Source organism: Neopelma chrysocephalum, unplaced genomic scaffold (genome assembly GCF_003984885.1).
Source record: "Neopelma chrysocephalum unplaced genomic scaffold, ASM398488v2 Primary Assembly neopelma1_23, whole genome shotgun sequence".
NCBI classification, from domain to species: domain Eukaryota; kingdom Metazoa; phylum Chordata; class Aves; order Passeriformes; family Pipridae; genus Neopelma; species Neopelma chrysocephalum.
In genome coordinates, this window is record NW_020897691.1 from 27,831,954 (window position 1) to 27,853,879 (window position 21,926).

The 21,926-nt window shown below is 38.6% G+C and overlaps 1 protein-coding gene across 1 annotated transcript in view; it reads right to left on the reverse strand.

Annotated features, from left to right (window-relative positions):
• Positions 1-641: 641 nt before the first annotated feature.
• The window catches only part of TRMT11 (tRNA methyltransferase 11 homolog), a 102,492-nt gene continuing 81,207 nt past the window's right edge, over positions 642-21,926 (reverse strand). Inside the window, exons 13-14 of the mRNA XM_027691752.1 lie at positions 3,222-3,255; positions 642-1,233 (exon numbers count right to left, since the gene is read on the reverse strand). Coding sequence (XP_027547553.1) covers positions 1,187-1,233; positions 3,222-3,255 — 81 coding nt within the window. The 3' untranslated portion in view covers positions 642-1,186. The remainder of the gene's footprint in view (positions 1,234-3,221; positions 3,256-21,926) is intronic.

Below are 21,926 nucleotides of genomic sequence, written 5' to 3' on the forward strand. Positions count from 1 at the left end.
CGGGAATGTATGTCCATGGGCATTTGCAAATTTAGACTTGAATTGAGAAGTATGAATACAAGGGGGAAAGTTATTATTTTTCTAATTAGATCAGATTATTAGATTCATGTTTACAATTGAGACAGTAAGTTGTTGCACAAAGTTTTCCTTTTGGAAAACAGGCAAATATTTGCCAAGTTGGAAAGAGAGACAGAAAGTGGCAATGCAAATACAAAATACATCTTTATCATCTTTTCCTTGAATTGTTCCTGCCATCCATGTTTCTGGTGACATCTGTCTTTGCTCAGCGAATGTGTGTCATTGCAGTCCCGTCACCTTATGCTGAGTAATTGAAAAAAACCGACATATACCCGGCTCAGCAACACCCCGTTTACAGGAGAAAAGCTTTAATTTCAGCACTTTCAACTTGGAGTACTATTTGGAAACATTTAGCTCATAAAAAGCCTTACAGTTCATGCTTTGACCTTATCATGACCTGAACATTTTGTTAGCAAAGTACCCTGTTAATGTTTTGACCAAAAGAACTAATGTACTTGGGTTTGGTTGTATTGCCAAAGTGGTGCTTGCTCCTAAAAAGGGAAAGTTTTAATTCTATTTTCAAAAGCAATGCCTTACTCCTAACTATATATGGAAATGTCATCAATCAGTCCTGAAAACAGAGTGTGCACTGCAGTGCATTTGATTAGCTTGTGTTCCTGCGTTCAGTGTAACAAATCTCACCATACTGGAGCTCATAGCGGAAGTCTTTTGCTATGTCTGTTTTGCCTCTACTAGCTTGAGTAGATGTGAATATAACTTTTGTTTTAATCACCAACAATGAAGTATAAAGGAACAAGCTAATCAAAAGAGCAGATAATAAAATGCATTGCCACTCCCAGACATATTTACAACAGAATTGCCTGACTAAGGTGTTTTTGCTGGTGTTCTTTTTTTAATTAAGAAGTAAACCACCTAAAAGACTTCACCTTCCACAGGTACAACCTTCTGTTGTTGTCCTTTTTTTAATGTAATAAACAATAATGTAGCTAAAAAAGGGATTCTAAACATTTTGATCAGTGACCTATTAATACGTACCAAAGGGCTTCAGCAACCAAAACCCACCTTCTAACTTAAAGGCGTATGTTATTTAAGCATTAGACCTACCAGGAATGCCAAAGGGTAGTTGTTTCTTGAGTAGGCAGTGAGCTCAGACTCTTTGGTCTTCATCTTTACAAACCAAATCCCAAGAAATCCCTGACAGATAAATTGAGCAGCAATGAAAGTAGCAATCACCTGGAAATATTACAACAGAAATGAAAGGAAATAGTTAAGAAGGGTTGTATTAGACAAATCAGAACTAAACCCTAAAAAACACAGTTCATTGGGAAGTGCTGCCTGTGCAGTTACCATTTATGAGCCACTTAACTGTATTTCATCTGTATCTTTTAAATTTTGGTAAGTGTTCATCAAAACTGAAAAGCAATATATCGCGTACATATTTTAAAACAGTCATATTAACACCCTTTTTTTTTTTGTATGAAGATCATCAAACATTTTGGTTTGATTTTGGAGTTTTTTTCATTGTAAGTTATGTAACTTACTACTCCTTCATATGAAAATAACATTACTTCTCAGTACTTTCAGAATTGCATTTTAGGAATTCAAAACAGTCATAGTTGATTGAATTAATATGGAAAAGGGGCTTCTGCAAGCCCCTGGTAGAGGAGTTTGCATGGAATAAGATATCAGTTAAGTAGACAGGATGCAGAAAAAAAAGTGAAAGAGGATAATAAACAGGAAATTTTGTGTCTTCTTAAAATATTTCCAGCTAAATGTCGAACAGCAGAGTCTTTGTCAAAATTAGCAGTCAACATGATGTAAGCGTGTAGGATAAAATCTATTTTGTTGGTGAGGAAAAAAAGACTATTGTAACTTACTTAGCTACAGGATATTTTTTCTGACACTTCATCAGCATGTTCTTATTAATATGGAGGGTGAACATTATTTGTGTCAAAATTGTCATTCGGAGCTCTCACTTCCCAGCAGACTTCAGCTTCTTAGTAACATGTAAACTCACAGAGTTATTTATATTTTGGGGTTCAAACTCCATTTGAGGCCAGAGTAAAAGTGGCAGATAAACAGAAAAAGAAACCCTCCACAGAGCCCAAACTACTGAGCACAGATTTCCAAATTTAGAGTATTTTAGGTAGGAAGTCTGATTAGAAAACAGAATTCATAGTTAGAGGGACTTATTTGGTCTCTGCCCACGTTTGCATCATCCTCTGCCTTGAAGAGATTGCGCTATATATTTCAGAAAGTTCAGCTAACTAAAGTGTTTACAGTAAATGCTGAATATCCTGAATTACAGTAGGCAGACATAAACTTTATGAGAACAATTGGATACATTTTAGATTTAAGCCAATAGCTCTGTTAACCAGGATTTGGGGGAAATCTCCTTCAGCAAGTGTGTTTTCATGAACAGTCTAGATGATGGAAAACAGAAAGTCCTTATTAAATCTGTAGACAATAGGAAGGGTAGAGCTTCAGACATGTTGAAAAGCTCAGAATGATCCTGGAAACTGAAGTTGCATAAAAAAAACAGGATGGTATTCAACAAGGAAAAACACGAAGTTCTACACTTAGCCAGAAGGAATCAGCTTCTTAGATGCACGATGGGGAACAACTGCTTGGGTGGACAAGGACAGAAAGATCTTGGGGTTATAAAGTACTGCTGGCTGAGTATAAATCAGCCACATCATCCTACTCTGGACAGGCCAAACACTAAGCTAGGACTTATAAACACAAGAAAAGACATGCAGCAGGTTCTGTCCTACTAAGAAAATAACACCTGCTATTCTGTTTTAGCCAGTTTTGGTGTTTCCACTTCTCGATCCACTCTAGTTCTATTTTCTAGGATGATTGTTACTCTAGACTTTGGAATACCTTCTTCAGAGGATGTGGAGCCAGCCACTGTTGGTGAGGACATGCAGAATGACTGGGGCTTCTGCCGTTCCTCCATACTCCACTGCTCTGCTGAACGCAGTGCCCCACATAGGGGACTGGGCTGCTCATTTTGCATAATTTTGGGTTGTTTTTTTCATTTTCATTTAAGGAGTTAGACCCAAACACCAGATCAGGCACTAGTTCTGAAATGTTTTTGTTCCTAATTTCTCCAAAACTCTAGGCTCACCTCCAAGTCCTTCAGATGGGAAAATGCCGTATCACATTTGTATTGTCTTTACCTTGGTAGTTCTGCTGCACCACCAGGCCAAACATCTGTGGGATGGAAGGAAAGACAGAAGAAGGAATAAAAGATCAGGTCTCCAAGTATTGCACATAACTCACTGAGGGGAACGAAGAACTTTTACATTCAGAATTTTACTTAAGTTCCGGCCAGTCAGTAAACATCCTTATTCTGAAAAATATGTTGAACAGCTATTGAAATCTCACATTTTCTTCTGCTGGCTTTTAGAACCCTTCCTTAGATTTTGCTTTTTCTAATTTTTTTCTGATTAGAACAAAGAGATTTATTTCTTCTGACAATTTTTCTTTATTCTGTAAACTGTGTGCCCTTCAGAAAGCAGAAACTGTCTGGTCACAAATGAATTATCATAGATTGCATGGGGAATGGCCTTATGAGGAAAACCAGCCACTGCTGAAGTCCAGTATTCCCTTTTGCCTACAAAAGACTTAATCCTTTGACATTTCTATTGCAAGCTAGTTACTATACTGGTTTTGATTCAACCCTCCAGACAACACACCACCTCCCTCAAGTGGTCAGCATAGTTAAGATTGTTTTTTCTGCTTCAAGGGCTGTTTTCTGGCAGTGCCCAAAAAATGTGTTGAAGAACACACCTTTTATAAACATTATTAATAGATCAAGTTTAAAAAATTCTGCAAAAAAAAAGTATTTTGAATGGTAGAAAGAGATAAGAATCCCACAGAAACAAATACTTAGCTGGCATCACTTGGGCACTGTAGGCTTTTGATGAGAAGAAAACCAAAATAGCTGCTTTTTTGTGGATGGGCTCTAATAGCTTTCTGCCTGCGGTTACAGGCATTCAGTTACGGTCACTGCCATGGAAGGGATTGTATAAGTGCATAAGCTAATCAAAACAGTGGCAAATTTGGAAAAGCAGCACTGTTAATTCTGATGGCTTGCTCAAATCCTCGTTGGAATAATTATAGTTTTCTTCTTTTGTTCAAAATGCTCCCCATTTAGAAACAGTTCTTTTGTAATTTGCTGCCTAGTATGTGCTTGCAGTACAAACAGGAACAATGCTGAGGAAGAGCTCACGGGAACTCAAACCAGAGTTGCATAAATTTAAAACAGTAATAACGATGGTAAGAATATAAAAAAGAGAGTAAATAGAAAGCTTCATACTTCAGGAAGCAACCCAGTCATCACTGCCAGGGTTCAGAATAAAATTCGCTCATGGAACAGTGCACTACAGAGGTACCTTACAGAGAGACACACACTCTACACGTGAAGCAATGCCTTTGTATGTACACTGACAATTCCAGCACGGCAATAGGTATAGAAATTCCTGGTAATGCAGCCAAATCATGCTCATCTACACATCAGAGGACACCTGTGATATTCTGCCGGTACTATCCGGGATGAAACCAAACATTCACACAGACTACTACTGCCCTGTCAGTGCCCAAACACTGTGATTACCTCATATGAGCAAAGAGTGATAGAAAACACAAAAGGAAAGCAGTTCAGGTAGAACTGGGCAAACAATGAAAAATCAAGAACACCATAAAAAATATTCTAATTTATAGTCTCACAAAAAAAATCTAAATAAATCTATCTATCTTACAAAAAGCTACTCAACACAAAGGCTTAGAGAGAAGGCAAAAAACCTCAATGACCAACTGACCAACCAGTTAAATTAGTACAGGAAACACAATCCTCATTTCAAGACCCAAGTCAGTCCCCAGCAGGAGTCAAGAATAAAATTGTGAAGTACGACACATATAACCAAATATATTATAAGCATTACTCTTAGTAGAGGCAATGTTCTGTTCTAGGAAGTAATTTCTGTCTTTCTTTTGCTGGGTAAAACTGCAATCAGGTAGCTCCAACCACTTATTTTAACAAAAGCCTGCTAATTAAAGCAACACTATCCAGCCTCCTTCTTGGCATTAATGAAGTGACAGAGGAAGGAAGCCTTAAGCACTCATTTTCCTCTCGGAGCATCTAATATCCCACACTACAGCCGGTAGAAACATGTTAACACATTTCCTGACTAAGGAAAGAAAAAAAAGAGGGAGAGAGAGAACATATTTAGCACAAAAGATTGAAGTACAAAGTTGCTTTTAGCAGTCTGTCTGAAAGCTGTTGAAAGGATAATGTCCTCCACATATTTGAAAGAAACATAAGTGGTATGAAAAAAGGTCCTTCTTGCTTTACTACAGCACCAGGGTGGTTTAGGTTGACTGTTGCAGATCTCTGAAAAATATGGCCAAATCAGACTGTACACACCTTGCAGGTGTTGTGACAGAAGCACAGCTAAAGACAACAGCCCTTAGCTTGTAGTACAGATATGAAGAGGTACAGAGGAAGGAGATGACTTCAGATAACTTGGAAGATCATTGCTAACTTTATGTGATTAACCTACAGCTGCAATCCCCATCTAGTTTTCTGCTATTTTCCCTTATTCTGTGGCTCCACCTTGAGCTGCCTTTCATTCACTCTGGTGTCTGAGAAGCCCTTAGAAAGAAAAGAGATTCTTTGGTACTAGATGTGAGCCAAACCAAACTCCTGCCTCTAAATATCGCCAAAGTTTAGAATTGCTTGAAATTTAAACTTATATCTAGATCCACATTTGGCTGTTTGTAGTCATCTTTACACCTTTTTGTTTAAAAAAATAGCATTGTCTGATTCCCCCAGCTTTTTTCACTTCAGCCTTTTGAGTCATGGTCAGATTGGCTTACCAGAGGCCCTGGTAATCTAACATACACATCCCATTCCCCTGCCTTTTCACTTCATAATCTTCCAGAGATGAAATTCAAGATTGCCCACTAATTATAACAGGACAGCTTCTCAGACAGATGACTTTCCAAGTAACCTTCTCATTCCACTCGTTTTCAAGGAATGAAAAAGTATGCCAGAGCGTTATGTGATGACGGACGAGGGCCAACATTACAATTTATGTTTGTGACCTGGCACATGGATGGAAACAGAGAGTATGATTCAGTGGTTTTTGTAGGCTTAATCCCTACTAAAGAGTGGTTCTGCCAAGGTAAACGTGACATTTTAAATGAAACTGCTTTGCATACACTGCATGGAACCTGAGATCCCACTTTCGTACTGCGGTTTCCTTCCAAAATGTAGCTACTGCCTGACAGGGCAGAGTAAGTGTGCAGTCTGGGCTCGCCTGTGTTAAGAGTGTTTGGTCTGCTTCAGCAAATGGCAGTGATGAGCAGATCGTGCAAAAGGAGTGAGACAGATGTTATTTGAACATGTATATTCCCAAGGCTAAGAAGAGGAGCAAAAATAAAGGCTGGATTGCACTTTCCTTCCCCACCCAGGCAACTCCCAAGCAACAAAATCCAAATTAGGCTCCACATTTGTAATAACATCACATTTCCTGGTAAGTCAATTATTACTCTACAGACCTAGAAAAGGCCATACATCTCATAATTATGTCCACAACTAAACCAAGATTTTAGCACTGGGGGCAGTTTCCTTTCTTCCCTCACCATTACTTCCTTTGTGCTCTTTCTGAAAATAAAATATTGACCACTTTGAAGAAGGAAGAAGAGAAGGAATACAAGTCGTTCAGTGCTCCTTATAGTACCAATCCAACCCAGCACAAAAAGCTAGCCTCTGATTAAGTATACTATTAGCCAAAATCAATGAGGTTTATCCAAGAGCTTGAAGGTACTGAACCAAAGCCTGATCTATCCAAGTGAGCCTCTCTGCACCAGTGTGGCAGGAACAACAACATTTTTCCTCAGGCAAAACCCCACCAAATACCTCACACGCAGTGGGATGAGCTGTACCATAAAATATAGCTCATCTCCCCATTCCCTTGCTCTCCTAAAGACTCTGCTGTGATGGTGCAATGACAATATTTATCTAGACTAAGAGCAAGTTATTTCACCCAAACACCCCATAGTCATCAAATGTCATCAAACTCATCATAATCTCTGTCACTGGCCAGACCTGGAGTCAAAGGAGAACCTGTGTAGTAAATAAATTACAAGTCTTCAAATGCTGCACAAGCCTGGGAATAGAATAGCACAGAGACAACTGGAGACAAACAGCTAACATGGCTTTCCTCAGCATGCTCATCTCTGCCTGGAGAAAACAAAAAGCATTTAAGAATTCCCATGTCTTAATTCTCATCCACACCCAACCACTTTCCTTCATTCAGACATAGTATGTATGTAAATAGGTGAAAATTTGAAGCCTCAGTAAAGTCAGACAATGCTTTGGACTCTGGGACTGAGAATCAGAAGTGCAAAATGCTATTCAGGAGCTTACAGGTAGCATTCCCTTGCCTAGATTTACCCACATGTGCACATTTTTGAGTACTTGCTTTTGAGCCTTCTCAGGAGCTCTCCTGCCTTATCTCCCAGGCCCTGTCAGAAAGGAAAGAAAGATTTCTATTTATGTCTGAGAATGTGGCAGTCCTAGGGACCTATTGTTAAGATTCAGGTACTATTAAGACTCAGGGAGGTGGTTTGTCTTTGCGACCAGTTTATCATGCTCTACTATGACCACAATGAAAGATAGTCCAGTCTTTGCATGCATCCTCCACGCACACACACGCATGCTCTCCCTTGTGATTATCTCTGCTGGGCAGTGTGATTTGTCCTAAGATAAGAACAGGAGGTGGTAATTGCAGGAAGAACTCTCTGGGTCCTCAGGTAATGAATGCATTCCAGAGATGGGGGAGCTGTGATGTTTGTGATTGGCTTTGGTGCACACTGGCTTGCAAAAGAGTATAAAATGCTGCTGGAGATTGGGCCAACTGGGCAAACTGGCCTCCCAAGATTTCCCAAGATTGCAGGCAGCTTCCTGGTGGGTTCACACGTACATACATACCCATTCCCAGGCAGAGACACCTGCAGGGTACGTCCAGCCGAAAGACTGAGAACGTTCACTTTTGGATGGGTGAGTAAAAGTGCAAAGGTCACATATGGAGGTTAAATCCTGAAGTAGCTCCATAGGTGTTTTGTTGCTTTGCAATTGTGCATTCTGAAAGGCCAAAAGCTGTAAACCTTTACATTTCTTGCTGAACCTGCATATATTATAACCCTTTAGACCTGCTTGTATACTTCATTGGCAATATTTAAATACTGTATTAGCAATAAATCTAGTCATAATCATCCACATAATCAGTGTCATACTTTGCACGTTTGACTGAGAGTCTTTTCTCTACTACTTTGCCACATCTATATATATCTATTTATATATATATATACACATGTAGGTCTGAAAATAACTGAAGTAGTAATTTCTACATTTATTTATTTAAATATAGACAGGAAAAGGCTATTTCAATCATCTATTTAATCTAAGCCTAGTAATGAAAATGCCACCACTTGGGCTTTTCAACCTCAACGCTAGCAAGAGAGAAGGGTGAGAAATTCCTGTTCTTTCAGAAGAGAGTGGGTGGGGAAAGGACAAAACAGTTCATGAAGAAATAAAAATTAGAAACATTTGAAAAACGTGATTTTCCATTCACTTTTCTTAAAAATATTTTAAAGGACAGAAAAGGGAATAATCCCATGGATTTTTCTAGTCAAACAGGTTTGAAATGGACTCTTCTTTATATCACAGAGGTGCCAAGAAGGTTGACTATCTGCCTTCACCATCCTAAATGTTTTAGCTTAGCCACTGTTACTCCACCACTTCTGTCCTCCTCTAGCTTCCCCAGTAAATATGTCCCTGACCAACTGTATGCAAATACCACATAGTAGGGATAGCACAGATTTCTGGTCCCTTCAGAAAGGTCAGTTTGGACTTCAACCACATTTCTAGGCAACTAGACACAGCATCCTCTCTCATGCATCTATAAGCTTTTCCTAATGCAGTGGAATCTTCTATTATTTAAATAATTTTTTCCAGAGCATAATTTAAACAGGATTGACCATAATTACATATACTTTGGAAAATGGAAAAAATGTATGATAGGAAATGGATGTTTCCTGCTTTCCATCAACTGATTTTGAGGCTCTGCAAAGGGTCTCAAACTTTGAGAACTTTCTTTTTGCTTTTACTGATCACATCTTTTTGATATTAGAAGTTACATTGCAGCAGTTTACAAGTCAACAAGTCCAGCACATTTTCTTCTCTATACAACAACACAATATTGCATTGCAGGAGTTGCAATAGTGATGCCTTACAATTTTTAAGATTTTTAGCTTTTTGTAGATTTTAATGTAGCTGGAGTTTTCCTTCACTTTAGACCATTACTTTCTCACAGTTTGTGTGTCACATTCCTGAAGCTTCGGTTTAACTGTCTTTTAACTGATTTTTCAAGGCAATTGATATTTAGCAAGAACATTCCATTGGCTTCCGTTGGGATGTGCACCTGGACCGGAATAATAAGAGATATGGCAGACAAAACAAGATAGAAGGCTCAAGGCCCTTGGAGGGGCTCCAGTGGGGCAGTTATGAGGGTGGTACCAGGGCAAAAGGGGTCTTAGGATTGGATGTCCCCATTAGATATGATAATTAGTAAAGGTATAAAAGTGTAAGAATTATGTATGTGGGTCCATGCCTTTTGTACTCCATGATCAGAAGGCCTTCATTGAAAGAGCTGTTCTCTATCTTATCTATACTAAATTTGCCTGGAGGGTTTTTTTACTCCTGATGATCTTTAGGCAAAAACAGAACAAGGGGTAATGGTTTTAAACTAAAAGAAAGTAAATTTAGACTGGATATAAAGATGAATTTTTTACGGTAAGGGTGGTGCAATGCTGAAACAGGAGGGGTTGGAACCAGATGACCTTTAAAAGTCACTTCCAACCTAAACTACTCTGTGATTATATGATTCTATCTATCTTTAGAAAAGAAGTGCAGACAAAAATGAGATGAAAAGTAACTGGCAATATGGAGGAGAAATAGTACAGAGTGATTGAAAAAAGAAAAAAAATACACAGGGACATAGAAACAGCAGATCTCTAACTACTTGCAGATCACTACACCTTAAGAATAATTCACACTGGAAGGAGGGAAAAACTGAAAGCAGCTTTAAAATGTTGTTAGTTGTAAAGAATATCCAGGTACAAAGATGTTTAATTTAATCAGGACACTCTGAGCTCATTACTCCCTAAACATTTATGCAGAGATAGAAAGAAATTAAAACATATTGTAACATAAGAAGATTATTTTAGTTGGCTAAGCTGTAGTATTAACTTTGTAAATATTAAGACAGAAGATGTTAAAAACTTTTGGACTGTGCTTTAGCACTTCTCTTAACTGACTAGTTACACAGAAACTGTAGAAGCATATTATACATCATAACGCTTAGGATCAGATTTAGCCATTTTTATTGATATAACAACCTAAAAGATTCACAGGTCACTTGTAATTTTTATTTCCAAGGAAAGAAAACCAAGAAAGTTGTGAACAAAAACCCTGACAATATTCAAACAAGAAGAAACGTAACTAAAGTAATGGAAATCAGAAACGGCATATGTAGTTGTGTGAAGGTGCTGGCATACAAAAATAGGTCTCCAAAAAAGAAGCAACGAAGAAGTTTTGTGTGGGTTCCTGAAGGACTAAAATGGTGACAGCTGCTCCCAAGGACTGGAGCACTTAAGGATGACATCCTGAGCAGTGCTGCCTGTGAAATTCTGCAGATGATCAAGGTTCTTCAAATCTTACCTGCAGGCACAAGCACGTTTGCACAAATGCTAATTCAATCCTCCTTCCAGTATTTAACCCAGATTCAGTTGTTCCATTATAAATGTTCTTTGGGCATTTCCATCTTTATTCCCTTTATGTCCAAAAGTGCATGCTCTGTAGAGACAGGCACACAAAGCTCTGCTGCAGAATCATTTCAATGCATGACTACTGTACCTGAACACTGCACAAGTCTCTAGGAGAAGCACAAAGAGTTAAAGAGAGTCAGAAGTACTGCTGATATCTGCTTTTGGCTAGCAAATGATTAAAGCAGAAAGCAAAAGGGACTGATCAGCCTAAGAGGTATTAAGCCCACTCACTCTTTAAAAAGTGCTCTGACCACCAGATCATAGGGTATGCTGCTGAAGAAGAGCATTCCTCCTTCTCCCTCTTGAAACTAAGCCATAGTGCAGCCAGGCATGCAAGAGCTACAAAGACAGACAGAGAAAAGGCAACAAGGAGTATGATTCCTATCAAGCTACTGATTAGGGCACTCATCTTGGAGGGAGAGGGTGGAAAGGCCTAGCCCATTTGCCCAGGTCTGTTCTGTATTTTCTTTAACCCACAACTAGTCCACTGACAAAGTGAAGGGAAATTCATACAATCCCAAGAAGTAGGATCTTACCCCAGCTTCCTCCCTTCACAGTCAAGTAACTAACTAATCAGCTAAAGTCACACATCTCTTGCTGCTGTTTCCTGTGGTTCATCTTCAACAGAAGGAAGAGATACTCTCAAGCAGGAGTATGGCCTTGCAGCTCGGTTACTTCTGCAAGATGAAAAGAGAAATTTGGTCATTGTCCAGCAGAGTGGACCCAGTGTTTAAGGCATCCCACTCCCTGTGAGAGCACTGTGACCACTGCTGTGAGAAAGGAGTATCGCTCTCCCATAAGGTACCTGTGCTCAGAAGAAAGATATGCAGACAAGTCAGGTGTGTACAGATTAGGACCCAGTATTTCTGAAAGGTCTACTATATTCTTAGAGGAAGTTGTAGGTATCTAAATTAGGTGGCCTGAATGACCATAAGAGATGGCACTGCTCACACAACTGGCACTGAATGGGATGTGGGAGCTAAGCAGATGAAGAATACACCTAATGTTGGGGGGTGTAGAGGGGTGTGGGTGGGTAGGTGGGTGGGTATGTGTTTGAAGAAACACAAGCATCTTCCAGTCCAGTAATCTCTCAGGTAATGTCAGGAGAAATTAAGACACAAAGGCACATAGACACAGAGTAGTGATCTAACCAGAGTGCCCTAAGCTTTTGGTTTCTATTGATACAAACCAGATGTTGGTGAGCTCTGAATTTCTCAGTTTGTTTAACTCCTTGGAGTATCATTTTAGAATAAACACAAGAGGCATCTTTTCTCACAGCTCTCCTTTGTCCTGTATCGGACTTACCTCAGTTGAAAAGGTTATTTATTATCCAGTCAACTGTGAAATGTCTATTGCATTGCATCATTTGAAAACTTAGAGGGAGGAGGGGAAAGAAAATCACTGTGAAATTTTCCAGTCAAAACTCCATTTTTACTCTTGATTCGATCTGATATAGTGGTTTGCTACTGTCAACTATAGATCCATTGATATGTTTAAGCAGACCAGAGAAAAATCTCACATTATTCGGCATAGTAAGATAAATATAAATTTAATGTACGGCTCATTAAAAACTGGTTTAGGATTTAAGTCAAAGAATAATATCATTCTCGTCTCCCTTGTGATTTATTTAAAGCATGTAGAACAGGTGCTCACAGAAATACTTCAGAGAGAATGTACCTGGTTAAAAGAGATCAACATCTGTCCCATTTTACTTGTGTGAGATAGTACACATCCAAAATATGGAATTCAACACCACCTAGAACAACTGTATGTACTTCCACAACTAGCATAAAGTGCCCTGAGTTATGTCATCACAAATGTAGTACAATGAAATTTGGGAAGGGGAGTTACAGTGAAAGTTTCAAAATTTTAGCTTGCTGCCGTACTCTTTGCTCCCACACAATAAAGGTACACCTAGGAGTCTGTCCAAAGCTACTTCATGGGAGTCAAGAGCCAGTGAGAAGAAGGAAGTGTGCCCTTGCCAATGCTGCCATGGTCAGCAAGAAAAAAGTCTCCCCAAGGTCTATCCCCTCTTATACAGAGGGAATAGATAAGCTCTATGTGCTGTTACGTGATACTCCCCACTACTCTTTAAAAGCCTCAGTGCCAAAAGAGCTGGGAAGAGGAACAAGGAAGAGTAGAACCCTTTCTGTGCCAACTCTCCCCCTTCAGACTAGCTGACCCCAATCTGCTTTGCCTTCCGGATGTCTGTAGTCTGTTTCTAGCTCACAAATGGGAAAAATGACCTTTCCTGAAGGAAAATTTCTTCAAACATGGAAATTGTGGAAAAAGGCAGTAGACCAGAATAAATGGCATGGCAAGGTCTCTGACCAAAGTAGCCTAAATTGCACTTATACAGTGAACAAAAGTTGGGCAAAAAAGAACATGTGGATGGCCTATAATGAATTTTTCAACTCTTTTTGCCATTTCCACTTATTACTGAGAAAATCTGTTGTTTTGCAATGCATTTACATTTACAAATTTGCACAGATGTTTAGTGCAGTGCTGTGCAACAGCACATTGCTGCCTAGCTCACCAGAAGTACACGGGGGGGAAGATTTGGCAGAACTGACTTGATTGCTTTTACTTGTACTGATAATAGCACTAAAAAAATGTGTAGTAATGGTAATTACACATTGCAAAGATCTCTTATCATGTAAAATTGGAATATACAGCTAGCTGTTCATGAAAATGAAATTAATTTTATATTAGTGTTATGATCAGACAACCTATTCACATAAGCATTGCAAAAACTTTTTTTTTTTAATATATGAACCGTCTTTCTCTTCTTGCCCCAAATCAGCAAGGATATATATCTGTTCCAAAGAGAAAAGCAGATTTACAGTATCCTAAAAGAAAGTAAATGGCTGAAGAGGCCTCTTTCAGACCGGGAGGTGCAAAAGCCTGCAGCAAGGCCGATCTGTAGATCACTGGCTTACAAAGCCATGGAGGACTTCACTGTAAATGGATGCGAAGTAGATGATGTTTGCAGTGCTGCAGATGCTTAATCCATTCAACAAGCAAAATCAGTCTCCTGGATGTGGTGAGTCTGCAGGAATGTATATACATATGCAAGAAACACCCTTCTTTTATTAGAATCAGAGAAGAGGAATCCTTAAACTCCCTTCTTTTTGTGACTTGGGGCCACAGTCTGGAAGAGATTGAGAACCACTGCATTTAGAGAGCCAGTCTCCGGTACTAATCAATCCAATGACTTTCTTCAGTGGTAGAAGAGCTGATAACCCATTTATACTGCCCATAGATCATTGACAGTAGTCTAGCAGGCTGACTGATCAGCCAGGCATCTGAATAATATTCAAAGTGAGACAGAATAATTAGCTCTGGCTGTAGAATTTTGAACGTACATCTAACCAAAGCATCTCTTTCTTTAAAAAATGTCCTCTTTCTGTCAATGTTGTAAAGGTGCTGCTTGACATGCCTGGTCTCCCTGGTCTCTTTATGTCTGACAGTCCTGCTATGGACAGGTACTCTGTAATCATTCCCATTTATTAGCTAGAGTCTTGACAAGTCCATTGAATTCCACTCAGCAATAAAACATGTAAAGAGTGTCACTGTCTTCTGCTTCTGGGAACACTTGCCTTGTTTTTGAGCAGTTCTTAAGTGCCTGGCTGGAGCAAACCAAGCCACTCAGCACCATCCAGGATCTGGCACTGCAACCTTGGATCCTGCAGTTGTACATCCAGAGCCCTACAGAAGTTGCATTTAGGGTAAGAAAATGTGGTAAATGTTCAAAGATTTGAAGGAAGATCATCAGAAGTAGAGTAACAGTGGTGTAATCCTTAAAGCTAATAAAGAAAACCTTCAAACCAGATGTTTTAAGAGATGTTACTCTACACAGAATAAACTAAAGGGAAATAGTTCTTGTTTGAAAAGGGACAGGACATGCTGGAACAGCCTGACATGCTGAGATGACAAATTTAGTCTAAACATCAGAACTTAACTATAAAATCACTTGGGCAGAAGTACAGACTCTGAAAAGAGACAGATGAAACCACAAGATCTGCAGCTATGCAAGAACCAGTAGGGTACCCTGGGACATGAACCAGGGCATGGTCCCAGAGATATAAGGGACCCTTTTCTGGATCACCCAGGTTGATGCTGCACTTTTCTCTACCCATTGATGGACTAAGCTTACTTCTGTTGAAGCCTGTAGGAATTTTGCCATTGACTTCCAAGGGAGCAGCAGCCCTATGATTTGGCTGCATACAATTTCAATTAAAACGTCTATGAATCACATCATTCTGCCCTTGGCAGCTGAGAGATGAAGACAGCGGGATAGGAAAAGAGCAGCTCAAGCAAATGGAAATAATTTTTCTATTAATTTTTTTTAAAGGAAGATACTCAGCATAACTTGTCCCTTTTTCACTCCTGTTCTGTTACTAATAACTGTCTAGTGTCATTAGAGTGAATTGCTAGCACCTTGTTTACTTTTAACAATTGACAGGTTAGATCCTGTAGGATTTATTCACCACAGAAAAAACTCATTCCCATAAAGAAAAAGTTTTCTTGTTCAGGGGTCATTCAAGTCCTTACTTTGATTGATTTTGACAGTTAATCTGGGCTTTGGCTAAGGGCACACCCCTGTGAATAGAGCACGGGAAAGCCTCTCAGAAGTTCTTCTGTGAGTTTCAGTGATGCCAGTGGAGCTGACTAACTGTTCCGATTGGAAACAGACTTCTGCCCTTTCACTGCCTCTGTGCCGTTTGCACCCAGCTGGTTTGAAACATGCCATTGTATGTGCATGCCTGCGTTATAGACTCTGTGTGTTGAAGTATATTATACAAAGAAAAAAACAACAAAAAAACCCCAAAAAACCCCAACCCAAACCAAAAAAATTCCAAAACACAACTGCAGTTACACAAAGAACCATCACATGCAGTATTTTCTGAAAGAACATAGGAAGGACACAGAGTACTGCCAGTGGATAAAGGCTGATGCTCAGATGGCTTTGGTTCAGCTCCAGACTTCCTAAATGCCCAAGTACCTGTTATAATAAAGGTGTCAATATAGGTCAGTAGACAGATGACCCTGCTGATTTCATTAACACTACCTTCAAAACTGAAAAAAATCCAACACCACATGCAGAAACCAGAAGGCTGGAGGAAAAGGGTAGTGATTGTGCATAAGTGAGCGTGGATAAGGGTGTGACTGTCTGATCAGTCTGTGGAGAGGTATTCCTATGGGCTCAGAGATGCCACTCCACAAGCCAAGCTACCCTGCATCCTCACCAGATCTGCCTGGCTCGTCTCCACCACACTGTGTGGTGCCATCTCAGAACAGCCCTGGCACCAACATCTCAGATGTTCAAGGCACTTGGGTGTTTGGCTCCCACTGATTTCAGTGAGACTTAGGTACATAAGGCAGGAAGCATTTTGGATCCTCAATTCCATCTATGTAAAACAGAGATATTTGCCTTTTCCAAAGCTCCATAGTGTCTATTTTCATCTGTAAGACCCTTTAGAGTACTTTCTTGCTTTGGGCATGTGCAATATTTAGCCCAGCAAGGCTGCAACCTCTGCAAAGGCTCTGCAAACATGAAAAAAGTGTATTATTAGTAAAAACAGAATACACATTTTTATTGTGAATCAGTATTGACCTTAAAATAGAACTTTCCTAAGCCTTCAGAAGCAGTAGCTTGCTAGCTTCAGGTAAGTACCATTAAATGACTCCAAATGTAGCTAGGGTTATGGTCAATTGGGCTGACTCAAAAGATCTTTTAAAAAGTGTTTTTCTAGAGATAATACTACTCTTTGCCACTTTATCACACTAGCATCCATATTCCACAGCACTGTGACCTTGTAATTAGACAGTAAATTAATCAAGGTATTAAGATAACTGTCTCTCTTGTAAAAACAAGAGCATCAGAGTCACAGTAAATCTTAACCTGAGTGAAACCCACTGATCCAAAGCTCAGCCAAGACAATGTGAGAAAAAAACCTGAGTGCAGCAATAAACAACAATCTATTCTGGAGAGAAATATTTCTTGTTTGTTTGTTTGTTTGTTTGTTTGTTTTTTTATGAAGGCATCAATTGACAAGGGGAAGATTAAGAATCTTCCACTCCATAAATCCTTTTATCCACAAGGTCTTCTTCATGTTTGTGCCATGTGTAGTCTTCCTATTTAATACCCATAATCCACTCATAATCCTTTGATACTGCACGGAGCAGAGTTTAGAAGCTTTGCAAGCAAAGACATTTTTAAGTGATTTATACAGTGAAGTAGAATTTCCTCTGCCCACCTGCAAAAGCTGAAGCATTTCTGTGATTATAGTTCATTTTTAAAAGTTTCCATTCATGTAGGGTTTTTAATAAAAAAAAATAAGCACATGAAAGGGATTCAGATGTATGTGTCTGCTACCTAAATATTCAACAGGTTTCACAGCGTGCCACTTGGAAGAACAAATTTAGTTTCATTTGAAACAGTCTGCTTGCTACATGCAACTGTTTTAGTTGTAAATTGTTTTGTTACACTATAAACAAACAGAATATAGGAAAGGGAAATATCAATTACACATGCAGAATTTCTCCTCTAATAATATCATTACACACACTTGTTTTTATAGTAGAATTAAGAAGCAATCTGTTCATTTTCATTAATGTCACACTTAACAGCTATTAAAATCACTTATTGAGGATCAAATTGGAGCAATCAAATGCCAAAAAAAAATACAGAAACCCATCTCATAGAAAACCATTTTGCTAACTTCCTCAGTCTAGACACGCAGTAATAAGATAGTGGCAAACATTTTCATATCCCATTGCCTACTCCCTGAGCCATGCTATCCCTTGTTAACAGAAAAGAACATCAGATTAATCAAAAGAATATGTATCAGAGAATATTCCATTCCATTCCAAAGGAGAAATTATTATCAATGTCATAAAATCACAGATGGTGACTTAAATGTCTGCAAGGATTGCAGACAGAGAAACAATGCTCAAAATTCTAAATTAAACACATAAAAGGCCTTGTGGATAATTAAGAGAAGTGCTCCTACATTTAAAATAAAATATGTGGAATAGGATGTTGAAGAAACTAGCAGGAACAGCAACTGTGGAAGAAAAATTATTGCAGGGTATATAAACACTAGTTAGAGGAATAGCATGGCCTTCTTCCATCTTGGAAGGCTGTTATGTTACTAAAAGGCAGCAGTAAAAGATCAGAGCATTGTTAATCACCATGAAAGGAGAAGATCAGCCAAGAACGGCAAAAAATAAATATATTTTTAACAGCTATTAAAAATCGCAAGTCTTCTGGCCAAGCAGGGAGCCTGGGATGTCTGGTTACCTCACTATAGCAGGAGCCATGGTGATTGAATCTACCCTTTGGTGTTTACACAAGGGAGGCCAGTTTCAGCAGAACCTGAGGTACCTATGAGCAGGCAGCACTGGGAAGACTGGACAGCTGCTCTGGCTGCCCTCTTGGTGTTGGCCTAGGCAGACAACGTCTTCATCTGTTTGTCAAGAGCAGCTGAATAACCCCAAATGCAGTGGCACTGAACCACCATTCACAATAATAGCCTAAATTATGCCTACATTTAATATAGTAGGTTCTATTTCTTACAATATATAAAATTTCCTACAAAATTTCTGTGCAGCAAATACCATACCTCCATGTTTCCAGCTGGGGCTGGGCCTTTTGAGGCACTAAAACAATAGAAAACACTGGAAATTTTAACTGCTGGGAAGACTTTCTGTAGAGTTCAGTGAATGAGGAATGAAAAGCAATACATCAGAGTCAGTAATATGCCCACTAGAGGAGCAGAACATGAAGTCCCTGTGTTAAACAAAATATTATCTAAATCCTGCCCTCAAAGAGGAGGATCTCACTGCTGGAGTTTTGATATCCCCTGTGGTCACTCATGAACTTCCAGACATCTCTCCCACAAAGCTTCAGGCTAGATGTATACCCAAACACCCTCTCACTAAACATTTTTGGCAGGAGGGTATACAAAATGAGATCAGACTGCTAGGTCAAATGTATCGATTATTGATCAACTGCTGAATAGAATTGTTCTGCACGTCACAACTTTTCTTCACTCACTTTCTAATGCAGAAGTGGATCCATCTTTTATAGGAGTTTCTGAAGAGAAACAAAGTTAAAAGGCTTATTTCACAGGAGTATTCGGAAAAAAAAAAAAGAATTATCTTACACCAGAAACCAGATATTCCTGCAATGGGACTTATTGCTGTACATATGACACTGTGACTGAGCCAAGAACTGAGGACACCCTTTTCTAGGGAAAGTAAAGACTGAAAACCAGAAAGTTTCTAAAATGTGATACTTCAGTGAATCATATGCCAAAAATTGTCTCACCCATGGGTCATTTAATACATAATTTCAAAGCAGATGTACTTTCCCTGATACTATTTACAGATCTCTCAAACTCTAAATAAAATTCCTTTTGTTGCTCAGATTTTTTTCTTCCCTGCTGAAATATAACACTGATACAAGTTTAGCTGTTATTTTAGGATGTCTCTAATATTTTTATTTTTATCTTTCACTTCTTGTTAAAGTTTCTCTGGCTCCCATTTAAACATCTTTGGAAAACACAAGTGGATTTACATTTCAAGATGAAACTTTCATTGGTTGTTTTTAGTCCTGAATGAAATCCCCCTCCTATTCTCATGCTTTCATGGGAGGAAATCCAGTTTTCTTCTGGATACCTTTTTTTGTTGTTGTTCTTTCTGAAACCTTTAAATTACTTCTTTAACTGGTTGGGAGAAAGGAAGGATTCCTTTACTCACTGCGTATTTTGGCCATTCATTTTTAGCAGCAGCTCAAAATTATATAGATTATATTCACAAGCAATATATTGTGATATTTTTTATACAGGTAGCAATTACTGAGACAGCTTTGGATTTTTAAAACTCCATCTGTTGTTCAAGCATTAAATTCAGAGGTAGTGACTGTATTGATCCATGTGAAATGCAGTATAGTCCAACCAAAGGCAGTTCAAGAAAGCAGCATTTAAGATGCATGGCACATTTCAGCTTGGGTTCAGAGTCTGGATCTGAAACTGAACCAAAGCCAAGAATAATGCTCCATTTATTTCCATGGCTTTATTTCTCATTTAGATTAAAAAGGGAAAGAAAGAAAACACAGAATTGCTTCAAATCTCACAGATCAAATGTAGTCAGAACTGCAGAGTATAATCCCACGGGTTCAGATTCAGGAAACAGAGCTTTAAGTTTCAAATGAATGGGGTTTACATTTGGTGGTGCACTTAAGGTGGTCTAATCTAGAACTTTACTGGATTATTTTATCTTGATTTTTACTATAAATATAAATTGTGAGTCAAATGCTCTTGCCTAACCAAGCAGCACGGTCACACAATGTTAAAATTAGAATAAGTCTTTTCAGGAGCAAGGCATTTTGGCATTTTTTATTAGACATTGTATAGGCTACAAGCATTTACTACATATAATATTGCTTTAATTCATAGCACCAGCAACAGACTACTCTTTGACAGTTAGAATTTTAGTTTTATTTTGGTTAATTCTCAAAGCTAGGCCTATCTAAAGCTGCAAAGTTCACAGCATGAGCTTAGAAATCCTGTGGAAGTGGACTTTACCATTACTTTTCTAGGACTTCATGAAGCTTGAGATTTTTAATAGTATCTCAGGACCTGTGCTTTCACTGCTGATCACAACCAGAATAGTAAAGAAATTTTAGAAGTGCTTCAGCATCATACTGCTTTATTCAGCTTCACTTCTGTAAATAACCTGCATTTTGCAGAAGTACAGGCAAGTCAGTTATGCCAGGCTAATTTGTCTATGATCTGTGTCACTTGACTCTAGCACTTGATAAAAGCAAATATCTTTTTGTGTGTTAAAGGTGACTTATTGCAAAATCTTATCACTTTCTGTTTGCTTGGGCTTCATCCCTCCTCTGCAGGACAAAGATAACTATTTCCACATTCACTCAGAATTTTGAAGAGCATCTGTAGGACAGAACCTGTTTGAATAGAAAGAAGTTTGGGTACCCTAACCATATAAGGCTGTAAAAAAAAAAATTGGCAGAAAAACAAGATATTTTGCTTATTCTTTTTCTCATATTTATTTCTTCAAAAGACTAACTGCACATGGAGAAGCACACACAACTAAACTAAACCTTCAGACTTCAAAAGATAACTACCTTCAAGGAAATCCTGTTTGAGACAGGAATACATGGAAAGCTCTCATGTGCTGTTGATGACAGCACATTGTCTTCTCCAGGTTTCTTTATTCACTATCATCTGAAAGCAGAGACAAGATTTCAGGATTTTCATTTCATGAACATGGTAGGAAAAATTAAAAATATGGAAGAACCTCTGGGAAAATAAACCTTCACCTTCTTGCTGTTCCGCTGAGCTAAACACTTCCACCCAATTTATTCTGATTGCTTGACTCTTACAAATTAAGGACCAGATCTACAACATCTAGTAAATTAGTGCAGTACTGCTAACCAAGGCAAGTGCATTTATAGGAGTCCAGATCTGACTCCTCTGTTGCCCTTGGGTATGTCTTCTGCAGTAAGCATTTTCCCCAAGCTCTTTAATCACTTTGGAGTGTTAAGATATTTTTGTGCTCTATTAATGACATTAGTTTTATTATGTTTATCTAAAGTTTCAAAAGATGATGTAATTTTAAATTACTAAAGCAATAAAACTGAGAGTTTTTTATTTAAAAACAAAACAAAACAAAAAATCCCTAGTAAGTCTGCCAGCATTGTAAACTGAAAAAGAAGCAGTCAGAACTGGCAAAATACTCAACATGGATAAAGCAGGTTATGACTGGGAAATATGGAAAATTATTTGTCCAACTGCATAATGACTTAATAAAAATATGTACTTTACACAGTTCAGGCTACTATATCACCATTTATACTTGTAAAAACAATTTCCTTTTATCTCTACAGGCTGTGGAACATCTGGTAAGCAGCTTCCACTCTGCATTCTTTGTTGCCCACTAAAACTTTAAGGTTTGAG